We start from the raw sequence: 17,519 nt of genomic DNA on the forward strand, positions 1-17,519 counted from the left end.
CAAATGTATCTTTACGTCATTTCCCATCCGTCTGGAGTCGGTTCTAAATCTGTCGCTCGACCTCTGTTCAACAAGAAAAAGCGAAGCAACCGAAACGCATGTGCAACATGGTTTGTTGTGTGTCAAACGCATTTGACCTGTGAATATTCATCACGTAAGGTGTGTTACTCTGATAGGCTGACCCAGGTCACGAGAATTCTTTGACTGACAGTGACAGTCATAATCAGGTAGGAGCGCTCCAGTTCCCATTGCGGCTGTTCTGTCTAATTCACGGGGTTGCTTCGAAATTTCTTTTGGTCGAATTAAACGGTAATAAAACCGTTATTTCTAATATGCTGACTGTTAGCAAATGATAACAGACATGTCTCACAAATGATATCAGCATTCGCCTAAAAGGCTCATGCTTGATATCTTTTTTCTCGACATGTCTGTTATCATTTGCTAACAGTCAGCATATTAGAAATAACTCAAAATAAAGAAAGCATCATAAACTGTATTATATAGATAAACTGTATTATATCTATATAAACTGTATCATATCTATATAAAGAAAGTATCATATCTATATAAACTGTATCATATCTAAATAAACTGTTCCTTATTTGGAACAGTTAGGAGCAGATTATTGTTTAAGTTTAACAATGCAATTGTCAGGAAAACGTATTTCTAAACGTTTTTACCTGGTGTTAAGTGATGTGTCAAATGAAAAGTAGGTATGCCTTTACTCTGGATTTTAATACAAAAAGCTGAATGTATTCATTTTGTGATTATACTGGCTGTTCAAAAAATATTCCACCGTTTAGTTGTTCTTTTCCTTACACACACACAGACACACACAGACACACACACACACACACACACACACACACCAACAAAAAGAACCAACAACAAAAAGTAACGTTTGATCAATCATTTTTCAACAGTATAACACATGCATAACAAGCAGGTAACAAATACTGTCAGCATGCACCCACTCTTTGCATAACAAGCAGGTAACAAATACTGTCAGCATGCACCCACTCTTTGCATAACAAGCAGGTAACAAATACTGTCAGCATGCACCCACTCTTTGCATAACAAGCAGGTAACAAATACTGTCAGCATGCACCCACTCTTTGCATAACAAGCAGGTAACAAGTACTGTCAGCATGCACCCACTCTTTGCTTTCAACTGGGAAGACAAAATACAGATGTTTGCAGAAAATGTACACATGATTCTATAGATGTCAGAGTTCTACAATTGAAACAATTTTTTACGAAGAACAACCCGATTTCTTACTGAATACAGCGGAACAATCTACATGTATTGGCAAACACACATTGTCCTAGCTATTGCACAGAGGAAGTCAACATTACTTTCTTCACTTACTACCCACTGAGGCAGATACTGTGTCTGCTGCAATGACAAGCTCAAGCCAAGGGCACTGCTAGAAACCTAACTGTCACTGCTAAAAACCTAACTGTCACTGCTAGAAACCTAACTGTCACTGCTAGAAACCTAACTGTCACTGCTAGAAACCTAACTGTCACTGCTAGAAACCTAACTGTCACTGCTAAAAACCTAACTGTCACTGCTAGAAACCTAACTGTCACTGCTAGAAACCTAACTGTCACTGCTAGAAACCTAACTGTCACTGCTAGAAACCTAACTGTCACTGCTAGAAACCTAACTGTCACTGCTAGAAACCTAACTGTCACTGCTAAAAACCTAAGTGTCACTGCTTTAAAACTAATATAAAGTTTCAAAAGTAAACTTTGATCTAATTAATATACTTACCAACTCACATAGATAGCAATAACTTCGTTTGGTTGCTAAGACATTGAAGCACTCTTACATGGTAAAATGGGGAGATAACTCTAAAACAAAAACCACATGCCATATAAGGCATGGTCCGTAGTGGTTATCTCCCCTACCGGTGTACCGCGCATGCGCAGGATGTATACCAGTGACACTCATTCCGTCCTGAAACATATACCCCTTTATACAATTTGCGGGGCAGGCTGGGAGGGAATTCAATATGTGAGTTGGTAAGTATATTAATTAAATCAAAGTTTACTTTTGAAACGTTATATTAAATTACATATTCTTACCCAACTCACATAGATCTATAGCAGATTGCTAATTTAGGTGGTGGAAAAATATTCACAGTCAATATCTTGTAAGTACTTGTCCGGCAGCGACTATAGCTGGCAGACCATGTGTACTATAATAGCGGGTACTTAAAATATCCCGCAGATAGAAACTCATGACTACGTCCTTGGACGTCCAATAAGCTGCATTCATACTTCCGCAAGTCTTCCAGACTTAAGTACAGCTAAAAAAAGAGGCCCACACTCCGACTTCTTGAGTCCGTGCTGCCTGAAGAGGGAGGACTGACTGCCCCTCCCCCCCCCCCCCCCCCTAAGTCATTGCCTCTACCAGTGTTGATGGATATAAACAAGAGCCTTTGTTTAGGTGATCTAAACGGATCAGTGCGAGTCAGAAAAGTTTTCAAAACTCGAAATGTTCAATTGGTTAAATATGGCTCTAGCGGAGCCAAAATATTGCTAAGTGGTTTGAATTGCATTATCGGAGCTGGTTTCTCCGGTTTCTGCTTATTTGCCAGAAATTTTGAACGAAACCTAAGCGCCATAGATCAGTCTTCTCCAAAGAGATGTCTATAGCAAAACCAGACAGAAAATGCACTTACTCCCACTTCTCTCAGAAGCTAGAAGAGTAAGCATGACCGCTTTCCGTGTTAGATTAGCAAGGCTAGTTTTTATAACGGATCAAAGAATCCGATCTCAAATGCTCCAAAACTAGGAGCAAATCCCAAGCCAGTCGGGACTGGAGATTTGTTTTCAGCCAACCAAAGAGAGGCTCCCTTAATCTTTCTTTCTTTATTTATTTGGTGTTTAATGTCGTTTTCAACCACGAAGGTTATATCGCGACGGGGAAAGGGGGGGAGATGGGATAGAGCCACTTGTTAATTGTTTCTTGTTCACAAAAGCACTAATAAAAAAATTGCTCCAGGGGCTTGCAACGTAGTACAATATATGACCTTACTGGGAGAATGCAAGTTTCCAGTACAAAGGACTTAACATTTCTTACATACTGCTTGACTAAAATCTTTACAAACATTGACTATATTCTATACAAGAAAAACTTAACAAGGGTAAAAGGAGAAACAGAATCCGTTAGTCGCCTCTTACGACATGCTGGGGAGCATCGGGTAAATTCTTCCCCCTAACAAAGCCGAGGCCCGCCGTGCGCTTTCCTTTGCTGTGAGCTTCTCTTTGTTAGAGAAGAGTCCGCGTTTGCAAAGAGGCGGATATGAAAAGAGAACCTTCGAGCAAGGAAGAGATTAAAGTCTCGCCAACAGAACCATACTGTCGGCTGACCCCCCGCGGGTTAGGGGGAGTCCCATATTGGTTGGGACTAGAAAGAATTTACCCGATGCTACCCAGCATGTCGTAAGAGGCGACTAACGGTTCTGTTTCTTCTCTTCTTTTGTCTTATTTCTGCCTTACCAGTCCTTTCACCTATATTTCCTTCCAAGAAAACTCTCCCTACTATTCCCTGCAGTTTTCCAATTCTTTTCTTGTTGTCTTATTTCTACCTGACTGGATCCATCACCTTTATTTCACTTACCAAAAGTCTTTTCCACATCCTTATTTCTCTGCACCCCGCATGTCGTATGAGGCGACTAACGGATTCTGTTTCTCCTTTTACCCTTGTTAAGTGGTTCTTGTATAGAATATAGTCAATGTTTGTAAAGATTTTAGTCAAGCAGTATGTAAGAAATGTTTAGTCCTTTGTACTGGAAACTTGCATTCTCCCAGTAAGGTCATATATTGTACTACGTTGCAAGCCCCTGGAGCAATTTTTTGATTAGTGCTTTTGTGAACAAGAAACACTTAACAAGTGGCTCTATCCCATCTCCCCCCTTTCCCCTATCCCATCTCCCCCCTTTCCCTCGTCGCGATATAACCTTCGTGGTTGAAAACGACGTTAAACACCAAATAAAGTAAAGAAAGTAAACTGTCGGCTGAGGCCTTCTCCCAGGCGAACAGCAAAGCTACATCCTTTGTATATGCGTCCCGACAGAACACAAAGGTATCCAGTGAGGACGTAACCGCACAAGGGAGAGAACGAATCAAAGTCTTGGTCAAAGACGATAATTATAAAGAAGTGCGGCCACAATCTTCCACGGCCAGGAGATCCTTGTTCTTGCTATAAACATCCAGATGGATGTTCGTCAAGTCCGGTGTTCCGTAGTTAGAACAAAAGAATAACCTAAGTTCTTAGGCTTGGTGTTAACCGAGGCCTACGGATAGCGCTCAGCGAGTGATGCGCTACTTGCGCGGGTGATGCAAGCTAAGGCAACACTGCAGCAGGTGCTTTGCCGAGCGCTGCCCACAAAGGAAGTGGTGGCAGAGGAGAATCATTTGAGAAAACTTCCACAAGTTCAAATGCCACCGAGGGAGGATCTAAGAACGTAACCGCACGTGAGAGAGAGCGAATCAGCTTCTCAGTCAAAGACGATAACTCCAAAGAAGAGCGGCTGCATTCTTCCACAGCAATGAGATCCTTTTCCTAACAAACGGAAAGATTCTCCTTGCTATAACCATTTTGGCGAATGCTTGCCAAGTCCGGTGTAACCGGAAGTGGTACCATAGGCAGGGCAAAGGAAGTGATCAAGCTCTTAGAATTGGCAGTAAGCCGAAGCTTCCAGTTAGTGCTCACTAAGAAATAAGCTACAAGTCCAAGTGACGCAAGCCACGGCAAAGCCGAAGCAGGAGCTTCCCCATGTGCTGCCAGCAAAGGCAGAGGTGGGGCAGAAACATAGTTTGAGAAAACTTTACAAGTTGAAAAGCCACCGAAGGAGACTCTAAAAACTTTAAGTTCGCAGATTGTTCCTGAGAAGGAGCAAAATCAGCCAAAGCTGAAGGTGGAGTAACGGCAGACGACGATGCTACTGCTACCCTTCAGGGAAATAGTTCTGGTTCTGGTATGGTACGTCGCAGGAGCCAAGTTGACTATATATGCGACGGGCGTAGTAACCTCTGCTGCTAGTGTCAACAAAGATGGCAGCTTAGCCGAAAGTCGAAAAGAGGCATCCCCATCTGCCTCAGAAGCTTCGTCTTCCATATCCTCATCATCCTGTTCAGTAGTATCCCAACAATCATCAAAGGGATGAGAACCGGAAACCAATCCCGCCGAGGCAACATCTGCCGAAACCGGAAAAGGTTGGGAAAAAACTCCCGGAAGCCGGAACTCCAATAGAATCCCCCCATCCACCTGCCTCATGCCAGCTGAAAGACTGGAAGAGGAAGTGGATGCAGCCTGTGTAACAGCCCCGGAACCGCAGTAGCGGAACCGGAAGCCGAAGGCTGATGGATGCCAACTACCAACACAGAAGTGTTATCGGCGAAAGGCAATACCATCCTGCCACCGGAAGCCGCAGAAGCGGAAGCGGAACCAGCAGTGGATTGGTAAGCATCAGCACCGACCGGCCCCATAGAATGGCGACCGGAAGATCCTGTTGTCCTACTACCGGAAGCAGCGGACACATGCTCTTCCCACCCCAACCCGTACCTCGGAAGAGAATAAGGCTGACGTGAGGAATGAACTTTATGGCTGGTATGCACTTCTGCTAGAGCGAAAACCGTTGCCGCATGTTTGTGTACTTCACCAAGAACACCTCCTGCCGACGCGTAAGCGCCGAGAGGACCAGGAGGTGCTGATGTCTGAGAATCAGACAAAAATTTGTCGAAAGGAACACCTGACGACAAGTCCAACACCACTGTTGGATCTGCAACAACGTCGGCAGACGTAATGGTTGCAGAAGGCTCTGAACGAACCCGTGCGAGAGCGCAAAAACACCGCCCGCGACGCTAAAGCGCCGAGAGGACTGGGCGGTGCTGATGTCTGACAGGCAGACAAAAGTTCGTTGACAGGTAAACCTGACGCCGAACTAAACACATCTGTCGCCTCTGCAACAACGTTGGTAGACGTAATGGTTGCAGAAGATTCGGAACGAACCTGCGAACGACAGTGCGTTACCTACTCCTGAAGGGAGCAGAAGAGAAGCCTAACTTGCTATTTGTTTACAATCAGCAGTTAACATTCCCTGAACCTCAGAATAAACGATGACAAAAAAGGCAAGAAGATCCTCTTGCTTAACTTCATTATGGTTGTAACACCTGAGGTTATTAACCAAAGCCGAAAAGTCAGCTGAGGGAGATGCGTTATCTATCAACAATAGAATAGAATGCTGCGTATCGGGGTAAAGTCCCAAGCTAAAGATGGCCTCTCGCTAAGGAAATTTATAACTTTGAGAGCTATGAGTAGTAGAAGAAGTTCATGGTTTAGCGCCAGCTTTAACCGTTTTGCCCTATTCAGAACCAGGTGAGCGAGTCTGCTTGGCAGAGCTCTTAGTTTCTCTTTATGTCTAGGATGTCGGCCATTTTGAAAGTCAAAAATGGTGGACAAATGTTCAAAAGACAAGTGGCAAAATCTTCAAAAACGCTAAGAAATCTTCTCGTTATACAAAAAAGAAACGCTCTCACCAATTCCTGAAGAAGTAAAGAAGGTCGTTGATATGTTACCAAGATTCGATGGCCTTCCCTGAGAGATAGGCCGATGGCTTAAGAAAAAGCCTGAGCACCTCAAAACACGTCATGCAACGTGGGTTGAAGGAAAAGGAATGAGTGTCGCTGGTATACATCCTGCGCATGTGCGGTACACCGGTAGGGGAGATAACCACTACGGACCATGCCTTATATGGCATGTGGTTTTTGTTTTAGAGTTATTTCCCCATGTTACCATGTAAGAGTGCTTCAATGTCTTAGCAACCAAACGAAGTTATTGTTATCTATGCGAGTTGGGTAAGAATATGTAATTTAATCTCATGCTTTGACCTCAAGCTTCAAAGGCAAGAAGACTTCTTATGCATCATTATGCACCTAGGAATATGGCACTAAGCCTGACATGAAAATTCTAACACCCATTCCGGAAACTCTAAGCAGATAGTCTCACAAATTATACTCAATTTTTCAACAGTACCTTCAACTTGAAGCTTCTCAACCGAGAGAAACCTTTTGCCTGAGGTCACCTGTTGTCCTCTAGCTTAACAAGACAAAGCCTCCTTCCCATGTAGGGATTGCCATGTGGCGTCTAAATATTGACCTAATTACAAAGTTCTCCTAGTGGGCTATATACAAAGTAAATATACTAAGTTGTAAAATTGAGAAGAAATCTACATAATATTGCATGTCATGCAGCGTTCTGCACACTAGTATAATCACAGATCCAATTATTGCTGATACAGCAACTGTACATCAACACAGCTTCAGTTGCAAAACACAAAAAAAGGAGCTTAAAACAAAAACATTATGGTGTGCTGGAGTATTTACACTAACTGGAACTAACATGCCCTCTGTGTCAAATCTGCACTCCTTTAAATTATACAAAAGTTCTATTTCTTAACATCTAATGTAAGATGTTCAAACAGACTCATGTCACTCATATACATACGCAAACACCACTCTGATTATATATACACACTTTTTATGATGTACACAACAATTGGTGTAAACATTGGCACTCTGTAATAGACGTGCACAAGAAAGCGGGGCAAGAATTCCATTCAGACCCTGCGTGAGGGTCACCATCCCACCGTGTCAATCAAAAACGCTCGCTCTTTTTTAAGTCTGTGACATCGCTTCCAGGGGAATAATTGCGGACTACGCCCAAACAAGAATACATTGCACCAGGAGAGCTGTTACGTATGTCACACAACAAAGACAGTTTTAGGAAACACTCTAATGCTAAACAATCTGTTAACAATTGTCAGTTTCTTTAACAGTTTCATTGATGAGAAATTATTCATTAGACTATTTGCAGCCATATCTGAGCGATCATCAAGATGGGGTCTCCACAAAAATAACCATTTTTTAAGTAATCAACATACAATATTGTCATCAATACAGCTTGAATAAAAATCTGTTTGACATAACACATTTCAGATCTTTATCTAATGTAGTTTGGTGTGTGTGTGTATGTGCGTGTGCATCATGATGTGCACGGAACTGTGTCTTGTCTCTCTCTGTCTGCGTGCGTGAGAATGCTGTACCAGCTTACAGCGATTCATCATCAGCTTTGCAAATTCACAACCAGCAACCTGTCCTCTCTTCATAATCTATAGCAACGACTAACAATAGGGATAGCCCTAACAATACTCAGACCTGTCCTCTCTTCATAATCTATAACGACGACTGACAATAGGGATAGCCCTAACAATACTCAGACCTGTCCTCTCTTCATAATCTATAACGACGACTGACACTAGGGATAGCCCTAACAATACTCAGACCTGTCCTCTCTTCATAATCTATAACAACGACTGACAATAGGGATAGCCCTAACAATACTCAGACCTGTCCTCTCTTCATAATCTATAACGACGACTGACAATGGGGATAGCCCTAACAATACTCAGACCTGTCCTCTCTTCATAATCTATAACGACGACTGACAATAGGGATAGCCCTAACAATACTCAGACCTGTCCTCTCTTCATAATCTATAACGACGACTGACAATAGGGATAGCCCTAACAATACTCGGACCTGTCCTCTCTTCATAATCTATAACGACGACTGACAATAGGGATAGCCCTAACAATACTCAGACCTGTCCTCTCTTCATAATCTATAAGGACGACTGACAATAGGGATAGCCCTAACAATACTCGGACCTGTCCTCTCTTCATAATCTATAACGACGACTGACAATAGGGATAGCCCTAACAATACTCAGACCTGTCCTCTCTTCATAATCTATAACGACGACTGACACTAGGGATAGCCCTAACAATACTCGGACCTGTCCTCTCTTCATAATCTATAACGACGACTGACAATAGGGATAGCCCTAACAATACTCAGACCTGTCCTCTCTTCATAATCTATAACGACGACTGACAATAGGGATAGCCCTAACAATACTCGGACCTGTCCTCTCTTCATAATCTATAACGACGACTGACAATAGGGATAGCCCTAACAATACTCGGACCTGTCCTCTCTTCATAATCTATAGCAACGACTAACAATAGGGATAGCCCTAACAATACTCAGACCTGTCCTCTCTTCATAATCTATAACGACGACTGACAATAGGGATAGCCCTAACAACATCAGGCTATGAAGAAGATGTCGATCTGACGTGAAAACACTCCACAGACCAGCAGGATGTCCGGGTCTCACTGCCGATCATTTCAATCATGTAAGCCTGGGCGGCCCAACATTTCATTATTTTGCCCTGCTCTTTTGACGAAGCAAATCACTCCACACCTGATTAGCAAACTGAGCAGTCCTCCTTTCCACCACCTTCAGTTTTTGCCTTGTTTCATCAACTGAATAACTTCCAACCTTCAACTTTCCACAAAGCAAGCAAAAGGGGAAAAAGAAGGCATATAACATTCTGAACTTATAACCAACAGAAGGGGAAAAGGAAAGCATATAACATTCTGAACTTATAACCAACAGAAGGGGAAAAGGAAAGCATATAACATTGTTAACATATAACCCAACGGAACACGAGCACTCAGGCGATACAGCACATGTCTTCAGCCAGACAGCGCATGTCCCCGTCAAGCAGCTCCTTCATGACGGCCTTGGCGATGTAGGCGGTGGTGCCGTGGCGCACGTTGGGCGGGGTGTTGAAGAAGCGGGTCGTCACGTCCTGGTCGCTGCAGTGCTCCAGCTGCAGGTCCTTCCGGAACTCTTCAAACGCCTCCGACATGATCTGCACCACAAATCATCTTCTTACACATTTCCTTGTCATTTGCTATCATTTCCTACTTTATTTCACATATATGTGCTTCATTTAGCTGTGATTTGATCTGCAAGTTGTTGCACACAACAAGGAGACACAAAATGCTGAGCCCACCAAAAGAAAACCCACAAATGGTCGTTTCATTCACCCGCCTATATCCAAATGTGCAAGACTCTAAATTTAAAAGCTGAAAGTGTGTCACAGCTGCGCCAGGTTTTTTTATCAGCAAACATTTGCTGGGAATAAAGAAAGAGTAGAAGTCTTACCTTGTCCATCTGAACAGATTGCCGGAAAGACAACTCCGGGTTGCGCTCCAGGATTGTGGACACCACCATAAAAGCCTGCAAGGAATCAAGATCAAAACATTCAGTTCAGATCCCCGTGATGCAAAGTCTACACCAGTCAGCACCTCTAAAGATGCTCAAAGCCTACACCAGTCGGCATCTCTAAAGATGCTCAAAGTCTACACCTCTAAAGATGCTCAAAGTCTACAGCAGTCGGTACCTCTAAAGATGCTCAAAGTCTACAGCAGTCGGCACCTCTAAAGATGCTCAAAGTCTACACCAGTCGGCACCTCTAAAGATGCTCAAAGTCTACAGCAGTCGGTACCTCTAAAGATGCTCAAAGTCTACACCAGTCGGCACCTCTAAAGATGCTCAAAGCCTACACCAGTCGGCACCTCTAAAGATGCTCAAAGTCTACACCAGTCGGTACCTCTAAAGATGCTCAAAGTCTACAGCAGTCGGTACCTCTAAAGATGCTCAAAGTCTACAGCAGTCAGCACCTCTAAAAGATGCTCAAAGCCTCCAGCAGTCGGCAACTCTAAAGATGCTCAAAGTCTACAGCAGTCAGCAACTCTAAAGATGCTCAAAGCCTACACCAGTCGGTACCTCTAAAGATGCTCAAAGTCTACAGCAGTCGGCACCTCTAAAGATGCTCAAAGTCTACAGCAGTCGGTACCTCTAAAGATGCTCAAAGTCTACAGCAGTCAGCACCTCTAAAGATGCTCAAAGCCTACAGCAGTCGGCAACTCTAAAGATGCTCAAAGTCTACAGCAGTCGGCAACTCTAAAGATGCTCAAAGCCTACACCAGTCGGTACCTCTAAAGATGCTCAAAGTCTACAGCAGTCGGCACCTCTAAAGATGCTCAAAGTCTACAGCAGTCGGCACCTCTAAAGATGCTCAAAGCCTACACCAGTCGGTACCTCTAAAGATGCTCAAAGTCTACAGCAGTCGGCACCTCTAAAGATGCTCAAAGTCTACAGCAGTCGGTACCTCTAAAGATGCTCAAAGTCTACACCAGTCAGCACCTCTAAAGATGCTCAAAGCCTACAGCAGTCGGCAACTCTAAAGATGCTCAAAGTCTACAGCAGTCGGCAACTCTAAAGATGCTCAAAGCCTACACCAGTCGGTACCTCTAAAGATGCTCAAAGTCTACAGCAGTCGGCACCTCTCAAGATGCTCAAAGTCTACAGCAGTCGGTACCTCTAAAGATGCTCAAAGTCTACAGCAGTCAGCACCTCTAAAGATGCTCAAAGCCTACAGCAGTCGGCAACTCTAAAGATGCTCAAAGTCTACAGCAGTCGGCAACTCTAAAGATGCTCACAGCCTACACCAGTCGGTACCTCTAAAGATGCTCAAAGCCTACAGCGGTCGGTACCTCTAAAGATGCTCAAAGCCTACAGCAGTCGGTACCTCTAAAGATGCTCAAAGTCTACACCAGTCGGTACCTCTAAAGATGCTCAAAGTCTACACCAGTCGGCACCTCTAAAGATGCTCAAAGTCTACACCAGTTGGCACCTCTAAAGATGCTCAAAGTCTACAGCACTCGGCACCTCTAAAGATGCTCAAAGTCTACACCAGCCGGTACCTCTAAAGATGCTCAAAGTCTACACCAGTCGGCACCTCTAAAGATGCTCAAAGTCTACACCAGTCGGCACCTCTAAAGATGCCCAAAGCCTACACCAGTCTCTATAGATTATCTTCTATCTCCCAGACTGTCTTCACCACAAAGTGATTCTACAACATGTATTAATGTCCTACAGCTGCCTTCAATCATTGACATACATCTGCTCAACATGGTGCAGTCGGCGCTTTCTGTCGCAAGCAATGGTCAAACAAACAATCAATCAACGAGATGGAATTAACAAGTAAACACGCTAGTATCTATAGAGAACAAACATTCACATACTCAACACATAGAATTAACAAGTAAACACGCCAGTATCTATAGAGAACAAACATTCAGATACTCAACACATAGAATTAACAAGTAAACACGCTAGTATCTATAGAGAACAAACATTCACATACTCAACACATAGAATTAACAAGTAAACACGCTAGTTTCTATAGAGAACAAACATTCACATACTCAACACATAGAATTAACAAGTAAACACGCTTTTTTTGTTTTTGTTTGTTTGTTTGCTTAACGCCCAGCCGACCACGAAGGGCCATATCAGGGCGGTGCTGCTTTGACATATAACGTGAGCCACACACAAGACAGAAGTCGCAGCACAGGCTTCATGTCTCACCCAGTCACATTATTCTGACACCGGACCAACCAGTCCTAGCACTAACCCCATAATGCCAGACGCCAGGCGGAGCAGCCACTAGATTGCCAATTTTAAAGTCTTAGGTATGACCCGGCCGGGGTTCGAACCCACGACCTCCCGATCACGGGGCGGACGCCTTACCACTAGGCCGACCGTGCCGGTTGTAAACACGCTAGTATCTATAGAGAACAAACATTCAGATACTCAACACATAGAATTAACAAGTAAACACGCCAGTATCTATAGAGAACAAACATTCAATATCAATATATGAAGCTTATATAGCGCGTATTCCGTGGGTACAGTTCTAAGCGCTTGTCGAAGAGTTGTCAACACAGGACTAACAAAGAAACTAACATCTACAGACAGACACGAACCCTATCACACACTAGCAAACCCTGGTAAACATACAACAAACAACTGCTGAACAACAATGTACACATCAATAGCTAGGTCCAAACAAAATAATATTAAACACAAAGAAAACACCTCTCACAGAGCACAGCACAAGAATGTCTTTTGGGGCACAACACATCACATCGAACATGAAAGTCGCAGCCAGCTACGGGAAGAACTGAGTCTTCAACCTACTCTTGAACGCGTCAAGAGAGGGGCTCTGGCGAAGCTCAAGCGGCAGGGAGTTCCAGACGGAGGGGCCCGCGGAGGGGAATGCACGCTGACCAGCAGATGCGAGTTTCGAGCGAGGGATGTGAAGGCGGAGTGGGTCAACAGCAGAACGAAGGGGACGGTCGGAGGGCTGGGTGTACAGGTCCAGGGAGGATTGAAGGTACTCGGGAGCAGAGTCGTTGAGACACTTGTAGACCAGAGTGGACAGTTTGTAGGAGATTCGGGTGTTGACAGGGAGCCAGTGCAAGGAGCGAAGTAGGGGGGTGATGTGGTCTCGCTTTGTCTTCCTCAACGTCAGCCTGGCAGCAACATTCTGGACTCGTAGGCCATGAATGGATGAGGCGGGGAGGCCAGCCAGAAGGGAATTGCAGTAGTCCAGACGACTGAAGATGAGGGAGACAACCAGCTTGACACAGGCGTCGTGGGTGAGGTAGCGACAGATGGAGGCGATGCGTCGTAGGTGGAAAAAGCAGGTCTTGATGATGAAGGAGATGTGTGTCTGCATGGAGAGAGTGGAGTCGAGAAAGACGCCAAGGCTCTTGACAGCAGGGGAGAATGGAACAGTCGCGTCATCCAGCTGGAGGTCGGTCACAGTGAGGGAAGCAATCTTCTGTCGTGTTCCAACGAGAAGGGCCTCCGTCTTCTCACTGTTCAGCTTCAACTTGTTCTCAGTCATCCAGTTCTTGATGTCAGTGAAGCAACTGGAGATGGATCCCAGGAGATGGTCAACATCCTCCGGCTTGGCGCTGTTCTGGAGCTGCGTGTCATCGGCAAAGGAGTTGTAGTTCAAGCCGTGGCGTTCGATGACCAGGGAGAGGGGTTGGGTGTACAGGGTGAAAAGGACAGGGCCGAGGACAGACCCTTGTGGGACACCGAAGCGGACAGGGACAGGCTGAGAAGAGAACGAATCAGTGGTGACAGTCTGAGAGCGGTTCTGGAGGTAGTTCCAGAACCAAGAGAGGGCGGTGTCGTGAATGCCGAACGTGGAACTGAGGCGATCGACGAGTAGCTGATGGTCGATCGTGTTGAAGGCCGCGGAAAGGTCCAGCAGCATAAGGGCAGAGACGAGACCGCTATCTGTTGCGTTCAGGAGGTCCGTGGTGATTCGCAGGAGCGCCGTCTCGGTGCTGTGGTGAGGGCGGTACGCTGACTGGAACACTGGCATCAGCGAGTACTCAACACATAGAATTAACAAGTAAACACGCTAGTATCTATAGAGAACAAACATTCACATACTCAACACATAGATATAACAAGTAAACACGCTAGTATCTATAGAGAACAAACATTCACATACTCAACACATCCTTTCACAACAGAATGTGATGCATTAGAGGTAGAAGGAATCGTGTGTGATACAGCCTTGTAGGGACAAAATAGCAGAAGATTTGGACACTAAACAAAAAGCCCAACATCTATTCCTACCTCCACGATGAGCTGTCTGTAAACTGGTTCCACGACCTTGCTCAGCATTTGCTCCACCAGCAGGGAGAAGTTCAGCTCGTACATCGTCATGTCCGACTGTGTGGGTTGCTGGGAAACAGGAAGAAGAAGAAATGATACTGTAGTGACAAGGATGTAGACAAGTACTCTGAACTGCATCAGCCAGTGTATGCATCAAGTGCCAGCATGGTAACAATATTAGGCGTATGCCTCACATGCCCTCATCCAATCCTTTCCACACTGCAACAGTACCAAACTGTAACCCCCATGTGCGCCCTACCAAAGCCACTCAGCCTCACATGCCCTCATCCAATCCTTTCCACACTGCAACAGTACCAAACTGTAACCCCCAGGTACGCCCTACCAAAACCACTCAGCCTCACATGCCCTCATCCAATCCTTTCCACACTGCAACAGTACCAAACTGTAACCCCCATGTGCGCCCTACCAAAACCACTCAGCCTCACATGCCCTCATCCAATCCTTTCCACACTGCAACAGTACCAAACTGTAACCCCCATGTGCGCCCTACCAAAACCACTCAGCCTCACATGCCCTCATCCAATCCTTTCCACACTGCAACAGTACCAAACACATGTGACTCCATCATCCAAATCACCAAAATTATAAAGACTGATTTGTTGTCTGCAGGAAGAACAAAAATCCTCAGCATTCTTCCATGCTCCCCCCCCCCCCCCCCCTCCCGCCCCCCTCAACTCTGCCCCCACCCAAACCCCACTCTATATATAGCATTGTCATTCAATCCTCTCCACAGTGACAGAGTGACAAGATACCTGCGGCAGAAGGTAGCCGGCCACTTTGATGCCGCCCGGTGTTTTCTCCAGGATCTTCCAGACCCTGCTGTAGAAATCTCTGGGCACTCTGTTCAACGCTCCGTCAAGCTGACGCTTCTGCAGGGGAGTCCTGGAGTACCAAACAGTGATCATAATCATTATAATTACATTGTGATCATCATGATTATAATAACATTGTGATCATCATATTTATGATTACATTCTGATCATAATCATAATAGTTACATTGTCAAACTGTTCACTAAAATGATAACAATGACAATAAACATGATTTTCAAGTTGCTGGTTACATCATTTTTGATGTTGTTCAAAACATGGGTATCTATAGTGAATTACACTTCCACATTCCAATCTCTCACAAATATAGATATAAACAAGAAAGTAACAAAACAAGTAGTTTTTGCCTAGCACTCCCAAAAGTAACAACAAGGGGCATACTTCCACAAGTAACAACAAGGGGCATACTTCCACAAGTAACAACAAGGGGCATACTTCCACAAGTAACAACAAGGGGCATACTTCCACAAGTAACAACAAGGGGCATACTTCCACAAGTAACAACAAGGGGCATACTTCCTCAAGTAACAACAAGGGGCATACTTCCACAAGTAACAACAAGGGGCATACTTCCACAAGTAACAACAAGGGGCATACTTCCACAAGTAACAACAATGGGCATACTTCCACAAGTAACAACAAGGGGCATACTTCCACAAGTAACAACAATGGGCATACTTCCACAAGTAACAACAAGGGGCATACTTCCACAAGTAACAACAATGGGCATACTTCCACAAGTAACAACAAGGGGCATACTTCCACAAGTAACAACAAGGGGCATACTTCCACAAGTAACAACAAGGGGCATACTTCCACAAGTAACAACAAGGGGCATACTTCCAAATCACAAAACCAACAACGCAACAACATCGCAGCACTGAGACATTGACTGACAACATGGCAGCACTGAGACCTTGACTGACAACATGGCAGCACTGAGACATTGACTGACAACATGGCAGCACTGAGACATTGACTGACAACATGGCAGCACTGAGACATTGACTGACAACATGGCAGCACTGAGACCTTGACTGACAACATGGCAGCACTGAGACATTGACTGACAACATGGCAGCACTGAGACATTGACTGACAACATGGCAGCACTGAGACATTGACTGACAACATGGCAGCACTGAGACATTGACTGACAACATGGCAGCACTGAGACATTGACTGACAACATGGCAGCACTGAGACATTGACTGACAACATGGCAGCACTGAGACATTGACTGACAACATGGCAGCACTGAGACATTGACTGACAACATGGCAGCACTGAGACATTGACTGACAACATGGCAGCACTGAGACATTGACTGACAACATGGCAGCACTGAGACATTGACTGACAACATGGCAGCACTGAGACATTGACTGACAACATGGCAGCACTGAGACATTGACTGACAACATGGCAGCACTGAGACATTGACTGACAACATGGCAGCACTGAGACATTGACTGACAACATGGCAGCACTGAGACATTGACTGACAACATCGCAGCACTGAGACATTGACTGACAAATGAACATACATACCTAAGGTCCCCCTGTCTACATACCTGAGGTCCCCCTATCTACATACCTGAGGTCCCCCTATCTACATACCTAAGGTACCCCTATCTACATACCTAAGGTCCCCCTGTCTACATACATAAGGTCCCCCTATCCACATACCTGAGGTCCCCCTGTCAACATACCTGAGGTCCCCCTGTCTACATACCTGAGGTCCCCCTATCTACATACCTGAGGTCCCCCTGTCTACATACCTGAGGTCCCCCTATCTACATACCTGAGGTCCCCCTATCTACATACCTGAGGTCCCCCTCTTTCTTGTTGCGAGTCAGGACGCCGTAGAGCAGTTCCTTGATGCGGTGAGGCGACAGGCTGTGGATGTCAACGATGTGGCTCCCCTCCTGTGTGATCTCCATCTTCATGGCTTGCACGATCCACCTGCACACGCCACACAAACATTATGTGCAATCAAACATGTCAACATGCCACACAAACATGTCAACATGCCACACAAACATGTGCAATCAAACATGTCAATATGCCACACAAACATGTCAACACGCCACACAAACATTATGTGCAATCAAACATGTCAACATGCCACACAAACATGTCAACATGCCACACAAACATTATGTGCAATCAAACATGTCAACACGCCACACAAAC

At 44.9% G+C, this 17,519-nt stretch overlaps 1 protein-coding gene across 5 annotated transcripts in view; it reads right to left on the reverse strand.

Annotated features, from left to right (window-relative positions):
- LOC138959055 (phosphorylase b kinase regulatory subunit beta-like) overlaps positions 1–17,519 on the reverse strand; it is a 123,702-nt gene that overhangs the window by 12,825 nt on the left and 93,358 nt on the right. For 3 of the 5 annotated variants that reach the window (XM_070330417.1, XM_070330419.1, XM_070330412.1), the window contains 5 exons: positions 17,151–17,288; positions 15,246–15,375; positions 14,434–14,541; positions 10,090–10,164; positions 9,609–9,793 (listed from right to left, as the gene is read on the reverse strand). In XM_070330417.1, the coding sequence (XP_070186518.1) occupies positions 9,609–9,793; positions 10,090–10,164; positions 14,434–14,541; positions 15,246–15,375; positions 17,151–17,288 (636 nt within the window). Of the gene's footprint in view, positions 1–895; positions 9,794–10,089; positions 10,165–14,433; positions 14,542–15,245; positions 15,376–17,150; positions 17,289–17,519 lie in introns of those variants that run through there. The other 2 variants (XM_070330434.1, XM_070330427.1) reach the window with 2 other exon arrangements.

Source organism: Littorina saxatilis, linkage group LG1, assembly GCF_037325665.1.
Source record: "Littorina saxatilis isolate snail1 linkage group LG1, US_GU_Lsax_2.0, whole genome shotgun sequence".
Taxonomy (NCBI): domain Eukaryota; kingdom Metazoa; phylum Mollusca; class Gastropoda; order Littorinimorpha; family Littorinidae; genus Littorina; species Littorina saxatilis.